At 44.9% G+C, this 16,746-nt stretch overlaps 1 protein-coding gene across 6 annotated transcripts in view; it reads right to left on the reverse strand.

Moving 5' to 3' along the window:
- The window catches only part of Sv2b (synaptic vesicle glycoprotein 2b), a 174,191-nt gene that overhangs the window by 18,564 nt on the left and 138,881 nt on the right, over nucleotides 1–16,746 (reverse strand). For all 6 annotated transcript variants that reach the window (XM_087589081.1, NM_057207.3, XM_087589041.1 and 3 more), the window contains 5 exon segments: nucleotides 16,414–16,547; nucleotides 14,565–14,654; nucleotides 8,273–8,383; nucleotides 7,382–7,470; nucleotides 2,808–2,972 (listed from right to left, as the gene is read on the reverse strand). In XM_087589081.1, coding sequence (XP_087445207.1) covers nucleotides 2,808–2,972; nucleotides 7,382–7,470; nucleotides 8,273–8,383; nucleotides 14,565–14,654; nucleotides 16,414–16,547 — 589 coding nt within the window.

Below are 16,746 nucleotides of genomic sequence, written 5' to 3' on the forward strand. Positions count from 1 at the left end.
TATAGATGTAGATTACACTGGGAAACACACAGAAGCATTCACAAATACAAAGCGCCAACTTCTGACCATGGTGATCACTTCCTCCAGAGAGGCAGGAATGGTACCAGTTCAACTCAAGGACTGAAGAACGTAGCTTAGGGAGGTCATTCTCAACTCCAAGGACCTTCTCCTCACCAGAAGGTAACAGGGTTAACAAAGTGGGTACTTAAAGTCTAAGCTAATGACCTAGAGGTGATGTTTTATAGGGCTGAGTACCCCAAATAGTGTTGTCCACATTATTCCCTAGTCTCTCAAAGTACAGAATATTACATCATAAAAAGAAAAGAAGTGAATAGTTATTCAAAGTTGGTAGGATTACAGAACCAATAGCGAAGAAAACTCTTAAGAGCTCAATTAGGCACAAAGCAAGCCTCCAACAATCAACAGAGCTCTTCTGTATTTGCAGTCATGTGTTCAAACCTTTCATTGGGAGAAAGGAACCCTATTTTCAGTGTCCAGCAAAAACACAAAGTGCCCAGAAAGACTATCAAGAAGAACCCACATAAAGCGAGAAATGGTACTGAGAAATGTTCCCACATAATCTACTATGCGATCTATAGCTGAACTGTGACCTCCAAATGCCAGCTGTGAGACTGAACAGCCCAGTATATTCCAGCAATTGCCCATGCTCACCACCTACTATTGGCACTTGTAAAGGACTTTACTGTATTGAAATTAGCCACAGTTAGTGTTTTAAAAGAGGAGCCTGGTGGCATGATGACCTTTCTGGCGGTGCTTGGAATCCGCCTCTGCTCATTGCATGATTCTGCCTTCCCCCTCTGCTCTCCATGCTTCCTGCCATGCTCATTTAGAGGTAAATCTCACGAGCCTCATTTGCACTCCAAGCTACTCGCAGCTGACCTTTAATGGAAGCCCTGTTGACTTTATATGACTTTTAATAAAAAGCCTTTCCATTCCTCGCTGGCAAGTCACCTCTGTGAAGGGTGATGCAGTCCCACTACAGATACAACCCCGAGGGTTCAGAGTACAGCCTCGTGTTTCTTCTGCTGTGAAGAAAAATGGAAATCAGGTCATTACTTCCAGGGTCCTGATCTTCCACAGACAGGAATCAGGCCTCTCCTTGGCATTCTTCCCCGGGCTGACCCACTCACAAGCCAGTGCTGCCAAATCACTATCTCCTTGAAGAAGGCACATCAGTTAGCTAGCTATATAGTTAATACATACTTAGATGGGAGCCCAATCTATTTTTTAATTACTAGTAAGGGTAGCCTAACCTGGCATTTTGACTAAGAATATAAAATATTAATTTAATCCTTTGCCTTTCTTTGAGAAACTCACAAACTCTGAGGCAAACTCTATGTTGGAATGCAGAGGTACCATGATCCATAAAATGCACCAGTGGTTGATCCCCTGGGGTGGGGCCAAAACTGATCTGTGCACTTTGATTTGTTCTTGAGGCCAAGGGAATAGGTTTCTCAGAAGGATCGGATTGGCTTTGAATGGGACCTACAACACATGGAGCAAGTCTGAGGCCCTTCTATAGGAGTCATTTCCTCCATTCGTTTTATAAATCACTTCCATCTACATTTTTAAGCAACAACAACGAGTGCATGGTGTCACGGGGGAAGTATAGGACACAAAGGATGCTGAGGACCAACAGCTTGGAGCTTCGAAAGAAAAAGTATTGTTATGTCCTGACCACCAGGTGGCAGTAAAATACAAGAAGACAAGCTTGGCACATTTTCAAATTTGTCCATGAAGCTAGATAGATTTTTGAATTCAATAGGCTTCAGAGGGGACATTATGTACTCCCTGCGACGGTGCCAATTTTGTGATAAGGTGGAGGATGTGGAGTTAATGGCATTGACAGCGATGTGTCTAGGCCACAGTATCTCCAGAAATCCCACATAATTCTATGGTCACTCACACACCACTTAACTCAGTGACCTTACTAGGTACAGTCCCAGAAGGCAATTTCAAGGGCCCAGGCTCATCTTGAAGAACAATATGACTTGGAGCATATCTTATCTAATGTCCTGTCTCCATCTACTACTTCACCTCCATGGGGCAGCCTCAGAGAGGGAATTCAGCTGTCTAAACTATCCCTGTCATTTGTCCAGCAAGGAGGGCGATGAGTCACATGGACTGAGAAAGCAACCTTTCCAAAATCCGCTGGTTTTCTCCCCTGAGAACAAGACTCCCACTGACCACAGAATATACTAGTCCACCTTCTGAAGTGGTATTATATGAAGAATCACAGAAGATAGTTCCATAATAGCACAGAGAAGCTCAGAATCAAAGGAAAATCTCAATGACTAGACTACGGTTGTTTTTCAGGGATTTTTTTTTCAGGAACCTTAGCATTAGAAGCTCTGGGTCCTTTATTTCCCAGTGCAATGGCAAAACCGGGGTCACTCACACCGTTGTCATCCACACTCTAAGAGCTGGCTAGGTACAGACCACACTCAAAGGATGTGATTCAGCCTAGTGAATAACATGGCACTTGATGGGCTGTGGCGTTCTCTTCCCTTTCATCAAAGGATCAAGTTCTCAGAAAAGATGGGCACATCGGTTACCCTCCACCAAATATCATGTCATCTCATAGTCAGAGCATGAAGGGAACCTGAGGGGTCAGTGCGATATGGATTCAGCCATCAGGGGACCATAGTATCCCTAACAGCCAGAATGGGTTGTGAGGCCCACGGTATCCTTGGAGTCCACCCTTAGTACATTCAACTCTCATCATCCCAGGGAATGCCCAGGGACTGACACTCGGGCCCAAGGAAAGCCCAGGGTTACATACTTACTTATCGTTCACAAGCTTCCCATGTTGGTGGATCTGGTTTTCCATGGTGAAGTTGATTGTGGCGCCATGCACGTGCTCACCAAAAAACACCTTCATTTTAGACTTATATTCTTCATCCTGGAAATACCGGATCATGTCGGGGAACCACACTGTCAGGCCATAGTAACTGCAAGAGAGTAGGCAGAGAATCTAAGAAGACCCCAGGCTGGCTCATTCTTTCAGCAGTAGAATGTGCATCCATGAGGTAGATCACATTTAATGTAGTAATCCGGTTCATTATTAAAAAAAGGAATACAAAATTTGTCACATTTAACCCATCTAAAAGAAGAAAATGATATTCTGAAATGCACTCGATTAAAAGCTCACTTGTTATCAAACAAAAACCAAAACAAAACAAAGCAAAAAACTACTAGTAGGTTAGGGACTGGTGGGTATTTTCCAGCCTATAGAATACACATCTTAACTCAAAAGCCAGAACTGTAGTAAAAGGAGACATGGTAAAGATGTTCTCACTGGTGTGAGGACTGAGACCGCATGCTCTCCACTCAGCAGCACATAGACAACCTAGGTAGATGAAAGGCAGAAAACAGGAAGAGCGCTGAGCAAATAGTTCAGTGGATAAAGTGCTCACTATGCAAGGCTGAGGAGAGGCTTTCAGATCCCCAGCACCAGCATAAGTCAGAGGTAGACAAGATGGCCTAGAGAGGTAAAGTCAGGAAATACTCAGGGCAAGCTGGCTGACTAGAAGAATCAGCAAGACCCAGGTTTGGTGCCATCCTGCCTCAGTAAATAATGTGGAAACAATCTGGGAAGACACCCAACTTTCTTTTTTATTGGTTATTTTATTTATTTACATTTCAAATGTTATCCCCTCTTCCCAGTTTCTCCTCTACAAGCCCTGATCCCCAGCTACCTCCTCCTGCCTCTATGAGGGTGTTCTCCCACCCACCCACCCACTCCTACCTCAGTGTCCTAGTGTTCCTCTATCCTGGGGTCACCAAGCCTCCATGTGACCAAGGGCCTCCCCTCCCAGTGATGCCAGATAAGGCCATCCTCTGCTACATATGCAGCTAGAGCCATGGGTCACTCCATGTGTACTTTTTGGTTGGTGGTTTAGTCCCTGGGAGCTTTGGGGGGTCTGGTTGGTTGATATTGTTGTTCTTCCTATGGGGTTGCAAACCCTTTCAGCCCCTACAGTCCTTGCCCTAACTTCCCCATTGGGGTCTCCATTCTCAGTCCACTGTTTGGCTGTGTACGTCGAATCTGTATTGGTCCGGCTCTGGCAGAGCCTCTCAGGGGACTGCTATCCTGGGTTCCTGTCAGTAAGCACTTCTTGGCATCAGAAATAGTGTCTGGGTTTGACACCCAACTTTTAATGTCTGGCTTACATAGACACACACACACACACACACACACACACACACACAAAGAGAGAAAGAGAAACATACATATACACCCCACATATTCACATGAAACACAGAAACACAAAACATAAAACATAAAAGCAGCTCTCCTTTTGAATGGTATAGATTATAGCCCAAACCCTAAGACGTCAAGTCAAAGCAACAGATATGAGACTGACAGCAAAAATGCTCTGTTCTATTGATATAAAGGAAAGCACATATGGAGAAGAGCTGACTGGCGCCTGAAGATATTCTGATGGCCATCTCTTCTGACCCTTGAATTCCATTCCAGGAATCCAGTTCACTGACAACGCAGCCCCCGTGCAACCAGGCCAGAGATTCTCTCAGGAATCTCAGCACTAAGAGCTATGAATCCTTTATTTCCCAGTGCAACTGCATAGCCCATGGTCTAGGCGTTGTTGCACTGTTTACAATAGTAAAAGTCTGGAAACTCGAAGAAGGCTTGCAAGGGAGCCGTGGTTAATGATACGTGATGGATGGGGTAGTGTGCGGTGCTACTCAGACATATTATTCTTCTTCAAAGAAGGAAGGCCCACATATGGTAGGACATGCTCATAATCTCAGCGTTTAGCAGGAGGATGCAGGAGGATCAGTGATTCAAGTAAAGCCTCAGCTAAATAGTGAATTTTCAGCCATCCTGGGCTACATGAATGATATCTCAAAACAAGGAAGAAAGAAGAAATAAGGAGGGAAGGAGGGAAACTAAAACCTTAGTTGATTGGGGTGGATAGACACTCGGAATATATCATTGAATACAACAAGCAAATGCAAAGTGTTTTTCCTTGAATAAGAAAAGGAGAACAAAGCATCTGCATACATAAATAGACCTTGACTAAGAGCTATGTGTGTATATAGACCATGGGAACATCTGCATATAGACACAGATCTTGGGAAGCAGCTACACATATTCACAAACCTTGCAAAAAAAAAACCTGTATATATACACAGACTTTGGGAAACAGCTATGTATGTACATCTACATATATCTGTATACATTTACTTACATTTGTGTGTGTGTGGAGGGGTGGAACAAGAAAAACAGAAACTAAAAGATGATTACATGCTGGAGGCAGAAGGGAGTGGGTGTAAGAGAGAGAAGGGAGCAGAGGTAAGATTTCCCTGGTGTTCCAACATTTGGAATGTATTACCTATTAAATGAATTTTAATTCAACATAAATAAATATAAATAAAGCCAACTTTTTAAACATTTGGTGAGTTGGATATTAGTGTGCCCAGTGTATTTGGCTTCTGGAATGTTGGAATTAAATAATTCCTCTATAGGCTTCGTCTATAATCAACCTGTTTGGATCTGAAAGAGCTGATTTCCATCCCTTTCACCCAGATACTGGGTCACATTAATTTAATTATATTCACCCCACTATCAAAGAGATCACCAGAGCTCAGAGTTTTCTGAGGTAAAGGAGTTGTTTGGGGTCATGGTGAAGGGACTGTGGCCAGTTCAAGGCTGGCAAACATGTCTCTAGCAGGCCATGCCCTTCTCCCTATTCCTTCTGCCTTGCTAAAACTGTTAGATTATATCCCTAAAGCTAGGCCCCAAGGCCCTCTCCTTTATTTGGCTTTTTCTCCTCCTGAGGTTGACTACAAGGCCCACCTATCAAGTCCAGCAATCAAAAGCCCCCTTTGTCTCACTTCACGAACATTCCCAATTAAAACAAACACCTCATCCTAACATGGGTTTCCCCCTTTACCCTTCTCAATTGCCATTTACCTATGGGCTACATCTGTCTTCCCTCTACCCAGAGATAGTCCTTTGTCTTCCCCACCCCAACTGAACAAATACCCCTTCCCTACTCTCCCTCACCCATTTGTCCCCTCTCACTTGTTCCCTCCTCTTCTCTCTCCTTCTTCTTCTAGCTCCTCCCTTGTCCCCAGCCTCTCTCCCTCTGGAGCAAATAAATCTCCTTTGCACTGGGAACTTAGTCTTAGGGTGTCCCCAGCCAACTTCTGAGGTTCCCTACACATGGGCTGTAGAACAAAGCGATTTCACAGATCTAAGTGTACAGTCTTCCTAGTTGAGCACTGTGGATCAGATGCTCTTTGTCTGCACAGCAGAACAGCCTGTAAGTGCTGTACACAGCCTGCAGAACCCACCTAGGAAGCAAGGTGATGAAAACTGAAGCTCACGAGCCTGGAGTACCAGCCTGAAGCTTAAAGCCAGAACCAGCTCTTGATTCTTGTTTTGATCTGGTTTGCTTTATTTTGTTGTTTCCTCATTGTTGGGCACAGTAAGACAAGAGCTGGTCAAACACCAACCTTCAGGAAAGTACAGGTATCTTCAACCCCAATGAGTCAAAACCCACACGGGCCAATCTCAGTTCCTTAACCAGTAGGAGGAAAGGAGACTGCCATCTGGCTACTGGAACAAAAAGAAATGTTGGCTCCAGAGCTCCTGAGAAAGGTGCCATTGGTTTAAAAAAATAAGCCAGAAGTTCAGTAATTAAGTATTATAGCTAATGGAAGCAAGAAGTTCACAATTGACAGTCGGTGCTTACTTGAACTCTCCTAAACAGGCAATCTTTGGTGTTGACAGAGGTGGAGGAGGAAGGGGGGAGGAGGAGCAGGAAGAGGAGAAGGAAGAGGAAGAGAAAGAAGAAGAGGGAGGGGAGGAGGAGGAGGAAGAAGAGAAAGAAGAAGAGGGAGAGGAGGAGGAAGAAGAGAAAGAAGAAGAGGGAGGGGAGGAGGAAGAGAAGAAGGAGGAGGAGGAAGAAGAAGAGGAGGAGGAAGAGAAAGAAGAGGAGGGAGAGGAGGAGGAGGAAGAGGAGAAGTAGTGACGCAGTTCACCATTACAATTATTCCACAAAGCTTATGTATACTGAAAACCTAAGTTGTATGCCATGAGCATACCCATTTTCTATTCGTCTGCTATGCCTCAGTGCAGATGTTTTGTCCACAGGAAGCCTGCAGGCATTTTGCAAACACATCAGTAAGACTAGCCTGAGGCTAGAACTCCTCCTGACTGCTCTAAGGATTCTTGTTGGGAGAAGAGGTTTCCGTTCACAGAAATAACAAGATTGTGTTGCTTGTTACTTCTGGCCCAAAGCATCCACTCTGAGACAAACTGTGCACCAGACCAAATTATAACCCTCGATCTATAAACCAGACTAAGGGACCAGCGTGAGATAGAACTTACCTTAAGGCCATGGTGAACCAGACCACAGCCAGAATCAGGGTGTTCATTCTGTAGGGTCCCATCACACAGTACAAGGCGTTATCCCACACCTAAGACGCATACCAGTAAAAAACAGTTAAAGGGAAGGACAGGTGACAGAGAGAACACATTTCTCAGATTTTTTAAAATAAATTGCCTAGGACATCACAGAAGAAAGGAGTAGCCCATTCTCCTCCAGAGGAAGGAGCCCTGTCTAGATAACAAGGAATGTTCAGCCCTTCCTTCTGGCCAGCTTTGAACATCAACACCCGTGTAGTATTTACCCTAGGAACATGGTACTTTGGTAAATGTGACCAAAAGCAGACCAAGTTGAAATTCTAGGGCATTCAGTAAACTGTCGTAGCCAGTTCTACACCCCCTACCCTGCAAGCAGGGAGAAGCTTCAAATATTTATTGACCATAAAGCATGAACCCATCAAGTCTCAGGTCAAGTTGGCTGGTTACCTCAGTGCTCAATAGCTGGCTTGAAGGACTCCGGCAGAAATGGAGTCAGCCATAATGATTCCGTCCCAGAGTCACTTAGAACCCCAGAGCCATTTATTTCTATCAAATCTTCCTTGCTATGAATTATTTAAAGAGAAGTTGCTGGAGAGAAGGGTGTTTACTTAGACTATCAGAACCCCAGTTCTGAGAAAGAGCAGCAGGAGAAGACATTATGGTTTAATCACTCTCATCTCTAGATACAGGGCAAGTTTAGAGGGGGCCCTGCCTAGAGCAGACACCTTCCTTGGGTTGGCCTCCCTGTCATGCTGCCTTAATTTAAGGATGCTTGTGCAGTCTTCATTCTTCACCCTCTGAAATAACAGACTCCTGTGGAGGCAGCCTCCCCTCCTAGCTGCTCACAGACCATACCTGTTTGAAAATGGTCATGAACCTGACCAACCAGCGCTGGTACCAAGTCCCTGTTGAACTCTGGATCTCAATGAATTCATCCATTTGCTTGGGAGTTTTGATGTGGGAAACCTGGAAAGCAAAGATGGATGTGACTATCTCAACACTATTTACCTTCAATATTTTTCCTTCTAAATGTTTAAAAGCAATTGGCTTTGTGGAATTATCTAGAATTTTAAAAACATTTCACAGTCCTCTGATTTTTGATGAAGATTTACGTGGCAGCTCCCAGTGAACTGTCCCCTGTGGATATATGTGACTGCAAGCAAAATGAACTCTAGTCTTTTCAGGAAATGAAGCCATTGAGAAGTGTGTGTTACTGGGTCTATGATATGTTGACTGACTAAAGCGGCTACTGCATTAAAATTCACACTTCTATTAACCAGTCAGTGTAAACATCAGGAAGAGTTAGAGTACAGGCAAGCAACAGCGTTGGGAAGAGACATTGCTACTTAAGATGTTTTTAAAAACACAACGAAATGAGAGAAATCATGGCTTCCTGGACATCCCGATTCTCTTGCTATAAATGAGAGTTCTGGAGTCAGGTAAAGTGAAAAAGGTCTGTGTTCCCCTCAAGGGATAAAAACCTGAAAAGTCTAATGTAAACAACCCTCCCTCACTACATCAGCAACTTTCAAGTCAATGTGGTTTTTAAACTAATCGTTGAATTGTAGACCTAGTCAGTGCTAAGGAGACCATGGAGACACTTTCCCTGAATTCATAGGACAGGAAGAAGAGCATGCTCAATAAAAATAAGAAGCAGTTTCTACTGGTCTTCTAACAAAGCATTTGAAATGGGATAAAATAGATCAAGTTCTCCATTTCTTGCTTCAGCCAATAAATGGTCAATATGGCGATGTGCAGGCCGACAGGAACCGGATGTAGAGCTCTCCTGAGAGACACAGCCAGAATACAGCAAATACAGAGGCGAATGCCAGCAGCAAACCACTGAACTGAGAACAGGACCCCCATTGAAGGAATCAGAAAAAGAACTGGAAGAGCTTGAAGGGGCTCGAGACCCCATATGTACAACAATGCCAAGCAACCAGAGCTTCCAGGGACTAAGCCACTACCTAAGGACTATACATGGACTGACCCTGGGCTCTGACCTCATAGGTAGCAATGAATAGCCTAGTAAGAGCATCAGTGGAAGGGGAAGCCCTTGGTCCTGCCAAGACTGAACCCCCAGTGAACGTGATTGTTGGGGGGAGGGCGGCAATGGGGGGAGGGTTGGGAGGGGAACACCCACATAGAAGGGGAGGGGTTAGGAGGATGTTGACCTGGAAACCGGGAAAGGGAATAACAATCGAAATGTAAATAAGAAATACCCAATTTAATAAAGATGGAGAAAAAATTAAATAAAATATAGGGATAAAAACAAAACAAACAAACAAACAAAAAAGAATGACAAAACTTAAAGGGAGAGAGAGAGAGAGAGAGAGAGAGAGAGAGAGAGAGAGAGAGAGAGAGAGAGAAACACGGATGGGGCTAGATAATATTCAGGATGGCCATTTGCCCACTCAACTGCCTGACAGTCACATCTGATGTCCGAGCCTCCCAGCTACAGATGAGCAGCCTGTGAAAAGTTCTTTCCTCTGGGGTTGGCCTGGGGAGTAGGCAATCATCACAGAAGGCACCTCAGAAGGACCCATCAGAAACGGATGGGGTTTCGCCTCAAATCATCATCTAACCCCATTGGACGTCTTGGCACCAGCTACTGACAGAGGAGGACAAAGGGAAAAGATGATGGCAGATTTGAAAGCACCTTATGAAGCACATTCCAAATCACCAAAGTAGCCTCTGTGGTGTAAAATTTCTTTGCTTTGCTCCCTGAGGAAAAATAACACTCTGTTCCTAGGCTTTTGGGAGTGGGCGTGTTGATTTCCAGCACAACTGCTCGAATTTACGATTAATTAGAACACTTTCTTTGGTGCCACCGAGAAGAGCATATGGCCTCTGTTCCTGTTTACCCTGCCGAAGTTCTTAGTAGACGGCTCCAAATCCCAGACCCTCCAAGGTTTCTCTGCGGGAAAGCTTCTAGCTGTGGCTATCCAGGCGTGGGAGGACTATATCAGAGCTGCAAAAGCCTGCAGCTCCTGGGGCAAGGAGAGGTGAGCACTTAGCCGAACAGCTTCAGGACTGACTCCCTCTTCTGGTGTGGGCGGCTGAACGCATTTATGAGGGATTTACTGAAAGGGACACACAAGACAGGAGCTGGTGGCTCTGCCCAGGTGGGCAGAGTATGCAACCCTCTGCTGACCGCCAGCTGCCTGAGGTCGGTCAACTTTCAGTTCTTCCTTCCTGGTATTTTTACTCCTTCCTTCCTTCCCTTCCCTTCCCCTCCCCTTCCCTCCCTTCCCCTCCCCTCCCCTCCCTTCCCCTTCTGTCCCCTCTCTCCCTTCCCCTTTCTCCTGCATTTCCCCTTTCCCTCCTTTCCACTTTGCCCTCTCCTGCACTTTCTCCCTCCGTCCCTTCTTCCTTTGATTCCTTTCTTCCCATTCTCTTCTTCCTCCCCTCTCTTCCCTTCCTCCTCCTCCTCTGCCCCACCCCCACCCTACTCCCCGTTTCCCTCTTTCCTGGACTATCCAGTTATCTACTTCAACATAGCTCATGATCAACAAGTCAGTTTGGGACACTGAACATAGCTATAACCTTTTAGTTCCCCTTTTCTATTAGGTTAAACGCAGATGAAGAAGAGGAAAAGAAAAAAAATCACTAAAAGCAGATGCGAGGCCCCAGGGTCTAGGAAATGGCATGCATGTTAGAGTAAGAAGATCCCAGAATCTTGCACTCTGATCTCCATGGGCGTCCTTCCCAGTGTGCTCACATCCCTAACATGAAGAACTCTGGTCCTGAAGTAAACACCTTAGCTTTTGCCTTTAGAAGTTGGGGGTACTTGTTGGTTTTATCATCTCAAACTTCCTAGAAGAACATGAACTAGTTGACTGCCTGAGCTCACCCTAGGGAAGCTTCCCCCTGAACTCCCACAGTGGAATCCCAGCCACCACTGGGTAGGAGCTGCAGACTAGCAAACCACTTTCTGTTCGGATAAAAGCCTAATTGTAATGTGCAAGATCTTATCTCTTTGCACTTGGCCAAGTGAGAAAGTGGGATCTCTTTTCAACAAAGGACAGCCAGTCTCACAAGCCAAGCCAGGTTTCCAGAAGTATTCCTTACAGAAGTCACAGTCCGGTTGCCCTGGGAGAGTCTTATGGTGAAAGGTGACCAAGCATAAGCTGAGAATCCAGTGAGTACACTCCCAAGAAATGAAGAATGCACACATACTCACATGCACGTGCGCACACACACACACACACACACACACACACACGCACACGCACACGTACACGTACACGTACACGTATACACGCCGACACAGACACATGCCAACACAGATGCATGCATGCACTCACACACAAAATGGAGTGGAAAGGAACCACCTCTTAGAAGAGTCCACAGTTGTGAGAAAACATTTAATCAAATATATGGGCTATGCAGGAATCCTAGAGACACATTCGGACTTCAAAGACCAATACCCTACCATACAGGAGCCAAGAAGGTTCTCCTATTTCATAGCATTCAGGGCATGCTGTGGAGGAGGGCATCAGAGCACAAAAAGAGGTTTTAAAAGGAGGGAAAGTCTGGCAGGAAGAAAGGGCAAAACTATGTGTTCTGATATAATTTCCATTATCGTCAACTTTTCAGTAACGCCACCAAATTCACAAATGCTTGCTGCAGATGGTGGGTGGGTGTCTGGATGTGTGTCCTATGTCAGGTTGATATGGTTCAAAAGTCATTGCAGCTGAGGTGAATGCAGAGACTGGAGGAAGAGAGATGGCTAGGGACAAACCTCCCAGGAAGAACCTGGAGCTTGGACTTGCCCAGGCTGTGGAACAGGAAGGACAGCTGCTGGTGTGATGGCAGAGGGCAGAGTCTGCTCTAATGCCTGGCTTCTGCAGCTGTCACCTTCCTGGCATCACAGCCCATCGGAGAGAATGTGTGTAGGCTAGAAAGGTGGGAGAGCCATTGACATCTTCATTTGGAGCATTTCTCTTGTTTGTTCTTCATAATACATTTTAGTAATGGATGTACTGATCCCATAAAAGTAGAAGCAAAAGTGTCGAGGAGAACAAACAGAAGTAATGGAAGGGGAGAGGGAAGAGGTGGGTTGGAGGATGGGGGTTTTGCTAATACATACAGTAGACTTATTTATAAATATGTAGAAATTAATTTAAAATTAAAAGTAAATTGTCTATTATTTTTAATGTTGGAGCATAAGAACTGGGCAAACATGCTATCAAGCAATTTTCTATAAAGATAGTAATGAGATAACTTATGAAAAACATATGTCATAACATCTTCCATAGCTGTTAATATTTTGGAATATTCCAAGGCAGGCATTGTTTTGAGTTCTTTGTTTAATCTCTGTAATAATGTCTTTGCAGGCACACATTCTGCCTTTCCCCATGGGGAAACTCAAGTTCATCTATGTGATCCTACCTGAGAATCCAGGGCTTTAAGCCACAGGTTAAGAAGGAAAAGAGTGGGTGCATGGGAATTAGGTGGGACCTTGTCCAGAATGGCTTCTCAGGAAACCTGGTCTGAAGGGATGTCATAAGTGCAGGCGCAAATAGCTGCCTGGGCCAAGCCTTGCTGGTGTCTGGCTACAAAGTATGGCAAGCAGGAGCAAAGCATCATGGAAATCACCACTTCCTTGTTCTTAATCCCAGGCTAACAGCCAGTACTGATAGGGTGGAGAGAAAAGGGTAGCCTGCAACTCGTAGTTTGGAAAGGTAACATAACTCTAATGAGATGTAACTTGGGAATTCATCTCAAGGTTCTATTTAAATGTTTAGAAATGTATCTGTCTGTCTGTCTGTGTATATGTAACAATGATTAACTAAAGAAGAGGCCATAAATTTGAAAGAGAGCAAGGAGAAATTTGAGAGGGTTTTGGGGAAGGGAAGGGAAGGGAAGGGAAGGGAAGGGAAGAAATGTGATTATATTACAATCTCAAAAAGGCAAATAATAAAAGCAATAATAAAAATAATCAATGCCATCTGAGCCAGAAATTTTATTTCTACAGAACATGAAGAGAGGAGCTACATGGATGAGGAAAGTCATCACAGCAATATTAATAGAAACAGGTAATAAAACGATATAAATGAGCCTCTGGCATTAGGGACGTGTTGAAAGCGGTGTTAATGTTCTGAGCACTGATGTTCACTAAAATGACAGTCTCATTCATTAAAACGATAGTATGAGAGGCTAATGGAGAGAAACGATGTCTATGGATGTGTGTGGTGATACCCAAAATGCTAGTGCATGCATCTAAATACCATACACAAATCTTCATGTGGATCTATGTAAACAAGAATATAGCTAGCCTTTTCTTTTTCTAAAGTCACCCATTTTTACCTTTGTGGGTGAGGATAGGGGTGGGTGTTGTCTGCAGGTGAGTCTGTACATCACAAGAATGTCTGATACTCATAACGGCCAGAAGGAGGAATCAGATCCCCTGTACTGAAGTTATGGTGAGTTATCATGCAGGGGCTGGAGACTAAACCCTGGTCCTCTGCAAGAACAGCAAATGCTCCTAAGCACTGAGCCATCTCTTCAACCCCAATGTGCTTTTCCCCCTTTCTTGATGATTTAGTGTGTGTGTGTGTGTGTGTGTGTGTGTGTGTGTGTCTGTGTGTCTGTGTGTCTGTGTGTGTCTGTGTGTCTGTGCGTCTGTGTGTCTGTGTCTGTGTGTGTCTGTGTCTCTGTATATGTGTCTATGTGTCTGTGTTTTCCTACTGTGGGCTCTGGGGATCAATCTCAGGTCCTCATGTATGTGCCTCAAGTACTCTTCTGAGTGAAGCACCTTCTCAACCTTCCTCAGGTAATGTTACTAGAAAACAATAATAGAAAAAAAAACTACCTAGGAGTGGCAAGATGGGTAAAATGATGCTCTGGGTAGAGGTGCTTGCACACAGCCTAATGACTGGGAGTTTGATGCTTGAATCCCACAAGGGGGCAGGAGAGAACTGACTCCTGACAGTTATCCTCTGACTTTTATATGTATGCTATGGTGTGCATGCACCTGTACACACACACACACACACACACACACACACACACACACACACACACACTGTAAATAATTCTGATGAAGACATCTTTGAGTATGAAAATGATGGGATTATTAAAGGAATACTTTTCTTTCAATACAGTGGTAAAGTGCCTTGTTGGTACAGACGAGCACACTCACCGTGAACACCTTCTCAGGGGTCCCCTTAGCTCTCATGTTGGTGTCATGGACTTGCTTGAGAATCATCCAGGCTTCATCATGCTTGCCCATCTGGAAAATCCAAAATAGAGACGTGAAACTTCATGGCTGCCTATGACTCTTTTTCACAGGGATGGAATTCCCTCCACCCCTAAACATCGTGCTGGGTCTGAAGGATCAGACATGGACCCATTAGACACAGGTAAGGCCTGTGATAGCCTACAAAAAGTCCGCAGTCTAACAGCCAGAATACAGCAAATACAGAGGCAAATGCCAGCAGCAAACCACTGAACTGAGAATAGGACCCCCGTTGAAGGAATCAGAGAAAGAACTGGAAGAGCTTGAAGGGGCTCGAGACCCCATATGTACAACAATGCCAAGCAACCAGAGCTTCGAGGGACTAAGCCACTACCTAAAGACTATACATGGACTGACCCTGGACTCTGTCCCCATAGGTAGCAATGAATATCCTAGTAAGAGCACCAGTGGAAGGGGAAGCCCTGGGTCCTGCTAAGACTGAACCCCCAGTGAATGTGATTGTTGGGGGGAGGGCGGCAAGGGAGGGAGGATGGGGAGGGGGAGGGATTGGGGTATGTCTGCCCGGAAACCGGGAAAGGGAATAACACTCGAAATGTATATAAGAAATACTCAAGTTAATAATATATATATATATATACACATATATATATATATATATATATATATATATATATATAAAACCAAAAAAAAAAAAAAAGTCTACAGTCTATCCTGCATTGGAAGAATAACTAGGTTTTGGCTTCAAGGGATAAATGTCGTATGTTGTTATCACTACAAAGTTGAGTGGATCATGGAGCAGGGACCATGCTCCTTACTGATGAGATGAAGCAAAAAGTAATGTACTGTGAGTGAGGTCCTAAGTACCACCCTAACCCTGGCACTGTCCTGCTGAATGTGGCCTTATTCAGAAAGAAGGCTGCTGTGTGGAATTAGTTAACATCAGTTCATCTTTGAGAAGAGTGGTTCCCCAACCCACTATGACTGGCAGCGTCCTTGTGAAGAACGGGAAAGGAACATCCTTGACTGCAAGTTTCAGAGGGAGCCTAGCCCTGCTGAATCCTTCATTTTTTGCTTCTCATTTATGGAACTGTGAGATAAATTTGTTGGTGTCAACCTCTGGCACTTTGTTAGGGCATCCATAAGAAATGTAGAGGCGAAGTTTGCGTTTTGCAATGGCCCTGGCGAAAAACTACCTGGTGTATGTGATTAGAAAGTAGGGTGCAAGAGAGAACTAGACATGGATCATCTTTGCAATAGTCATCGACGAGGCTGATCTAAGGACTGAGGCTGTATGAGACTGAGTCCCGTCACTTGCTCCCAGCTCCTGCTTTCTGATGGCTGTAGGCACAAGGGCCCCCAGCGTAGCAAACTCATAAGGTCACCAGCAGCTTCCTAGTGAGTAGAGGCCCTGTAGAGCTAAGAGTCCTAGAGGCTCTGGGATAGTGACAAGATTTAGCAAAGACTTCACTGTGGCCATCCCCCCCCCCAAAAAAAACAAGCATGCATGAAAATATGATGGGTCTCCTCTTTGGGACCGCTGTGAAAAGATAATACCATAAGGTGAGCCAAGACCTGTCTTTCAGTACCCTCCAAGCCTGAGGGAGGGTCCCTGCCTATTACACTATGAGCTCCAATTCATGCCCTGCCACCATCACCAAGAGGAAGGGAAACCAGATTTAGTGATAGGCAAGGTCATCAATGAAGGAAAGTGTGCAGCAAGAAACAAGGAGAGAACACACAGCCGGGGATTGAGTGAACTAGGCCAGGACTCCTGGGACTGGTAAAGACTCACCTCCAGCAGGAACCTGGGGCTTTCTGGCATGAACTTCAGGGCCACCATGGACACAGTGGCAGGCAGAGCACAGACGATGACAAACACTCTCCAGCTGTGGAAGTGATAATTGGTTCCCATGCTGAAGCCCCAGCCTGTAAGGAAGCAGATTTGTGGAATAGGCTTTTTTCCACAGCAGACAAAATGGAAGAACCAGCTCTCACGCTCACTCCAGCCTTTCAGCCTTGCTGAAAAAAAATGCAGATTCCCTGTTTTGCACCAGAGCTTCTCAGTCTGGGATATGAGCTGGGAGTCTGCATTTTAACAAACCCTGAGCTCTGGGCCTGCCTGACA

This window comes from Rattus norvegicus, chromosome 1 (assembly GCF_021556685.1).
Source record: "Rattus norvegicus strain SHRSP/BbbUtx chromosome 1, alternate assembly SHRSP_T2T, whole genome shotgun sequence".
NCBI classification, from domain to species: Eukaryota; Metazoa; Chordata; class Mammalia; order Rodentia; family Muridae; genus Rattus; species Rattus norvegicus.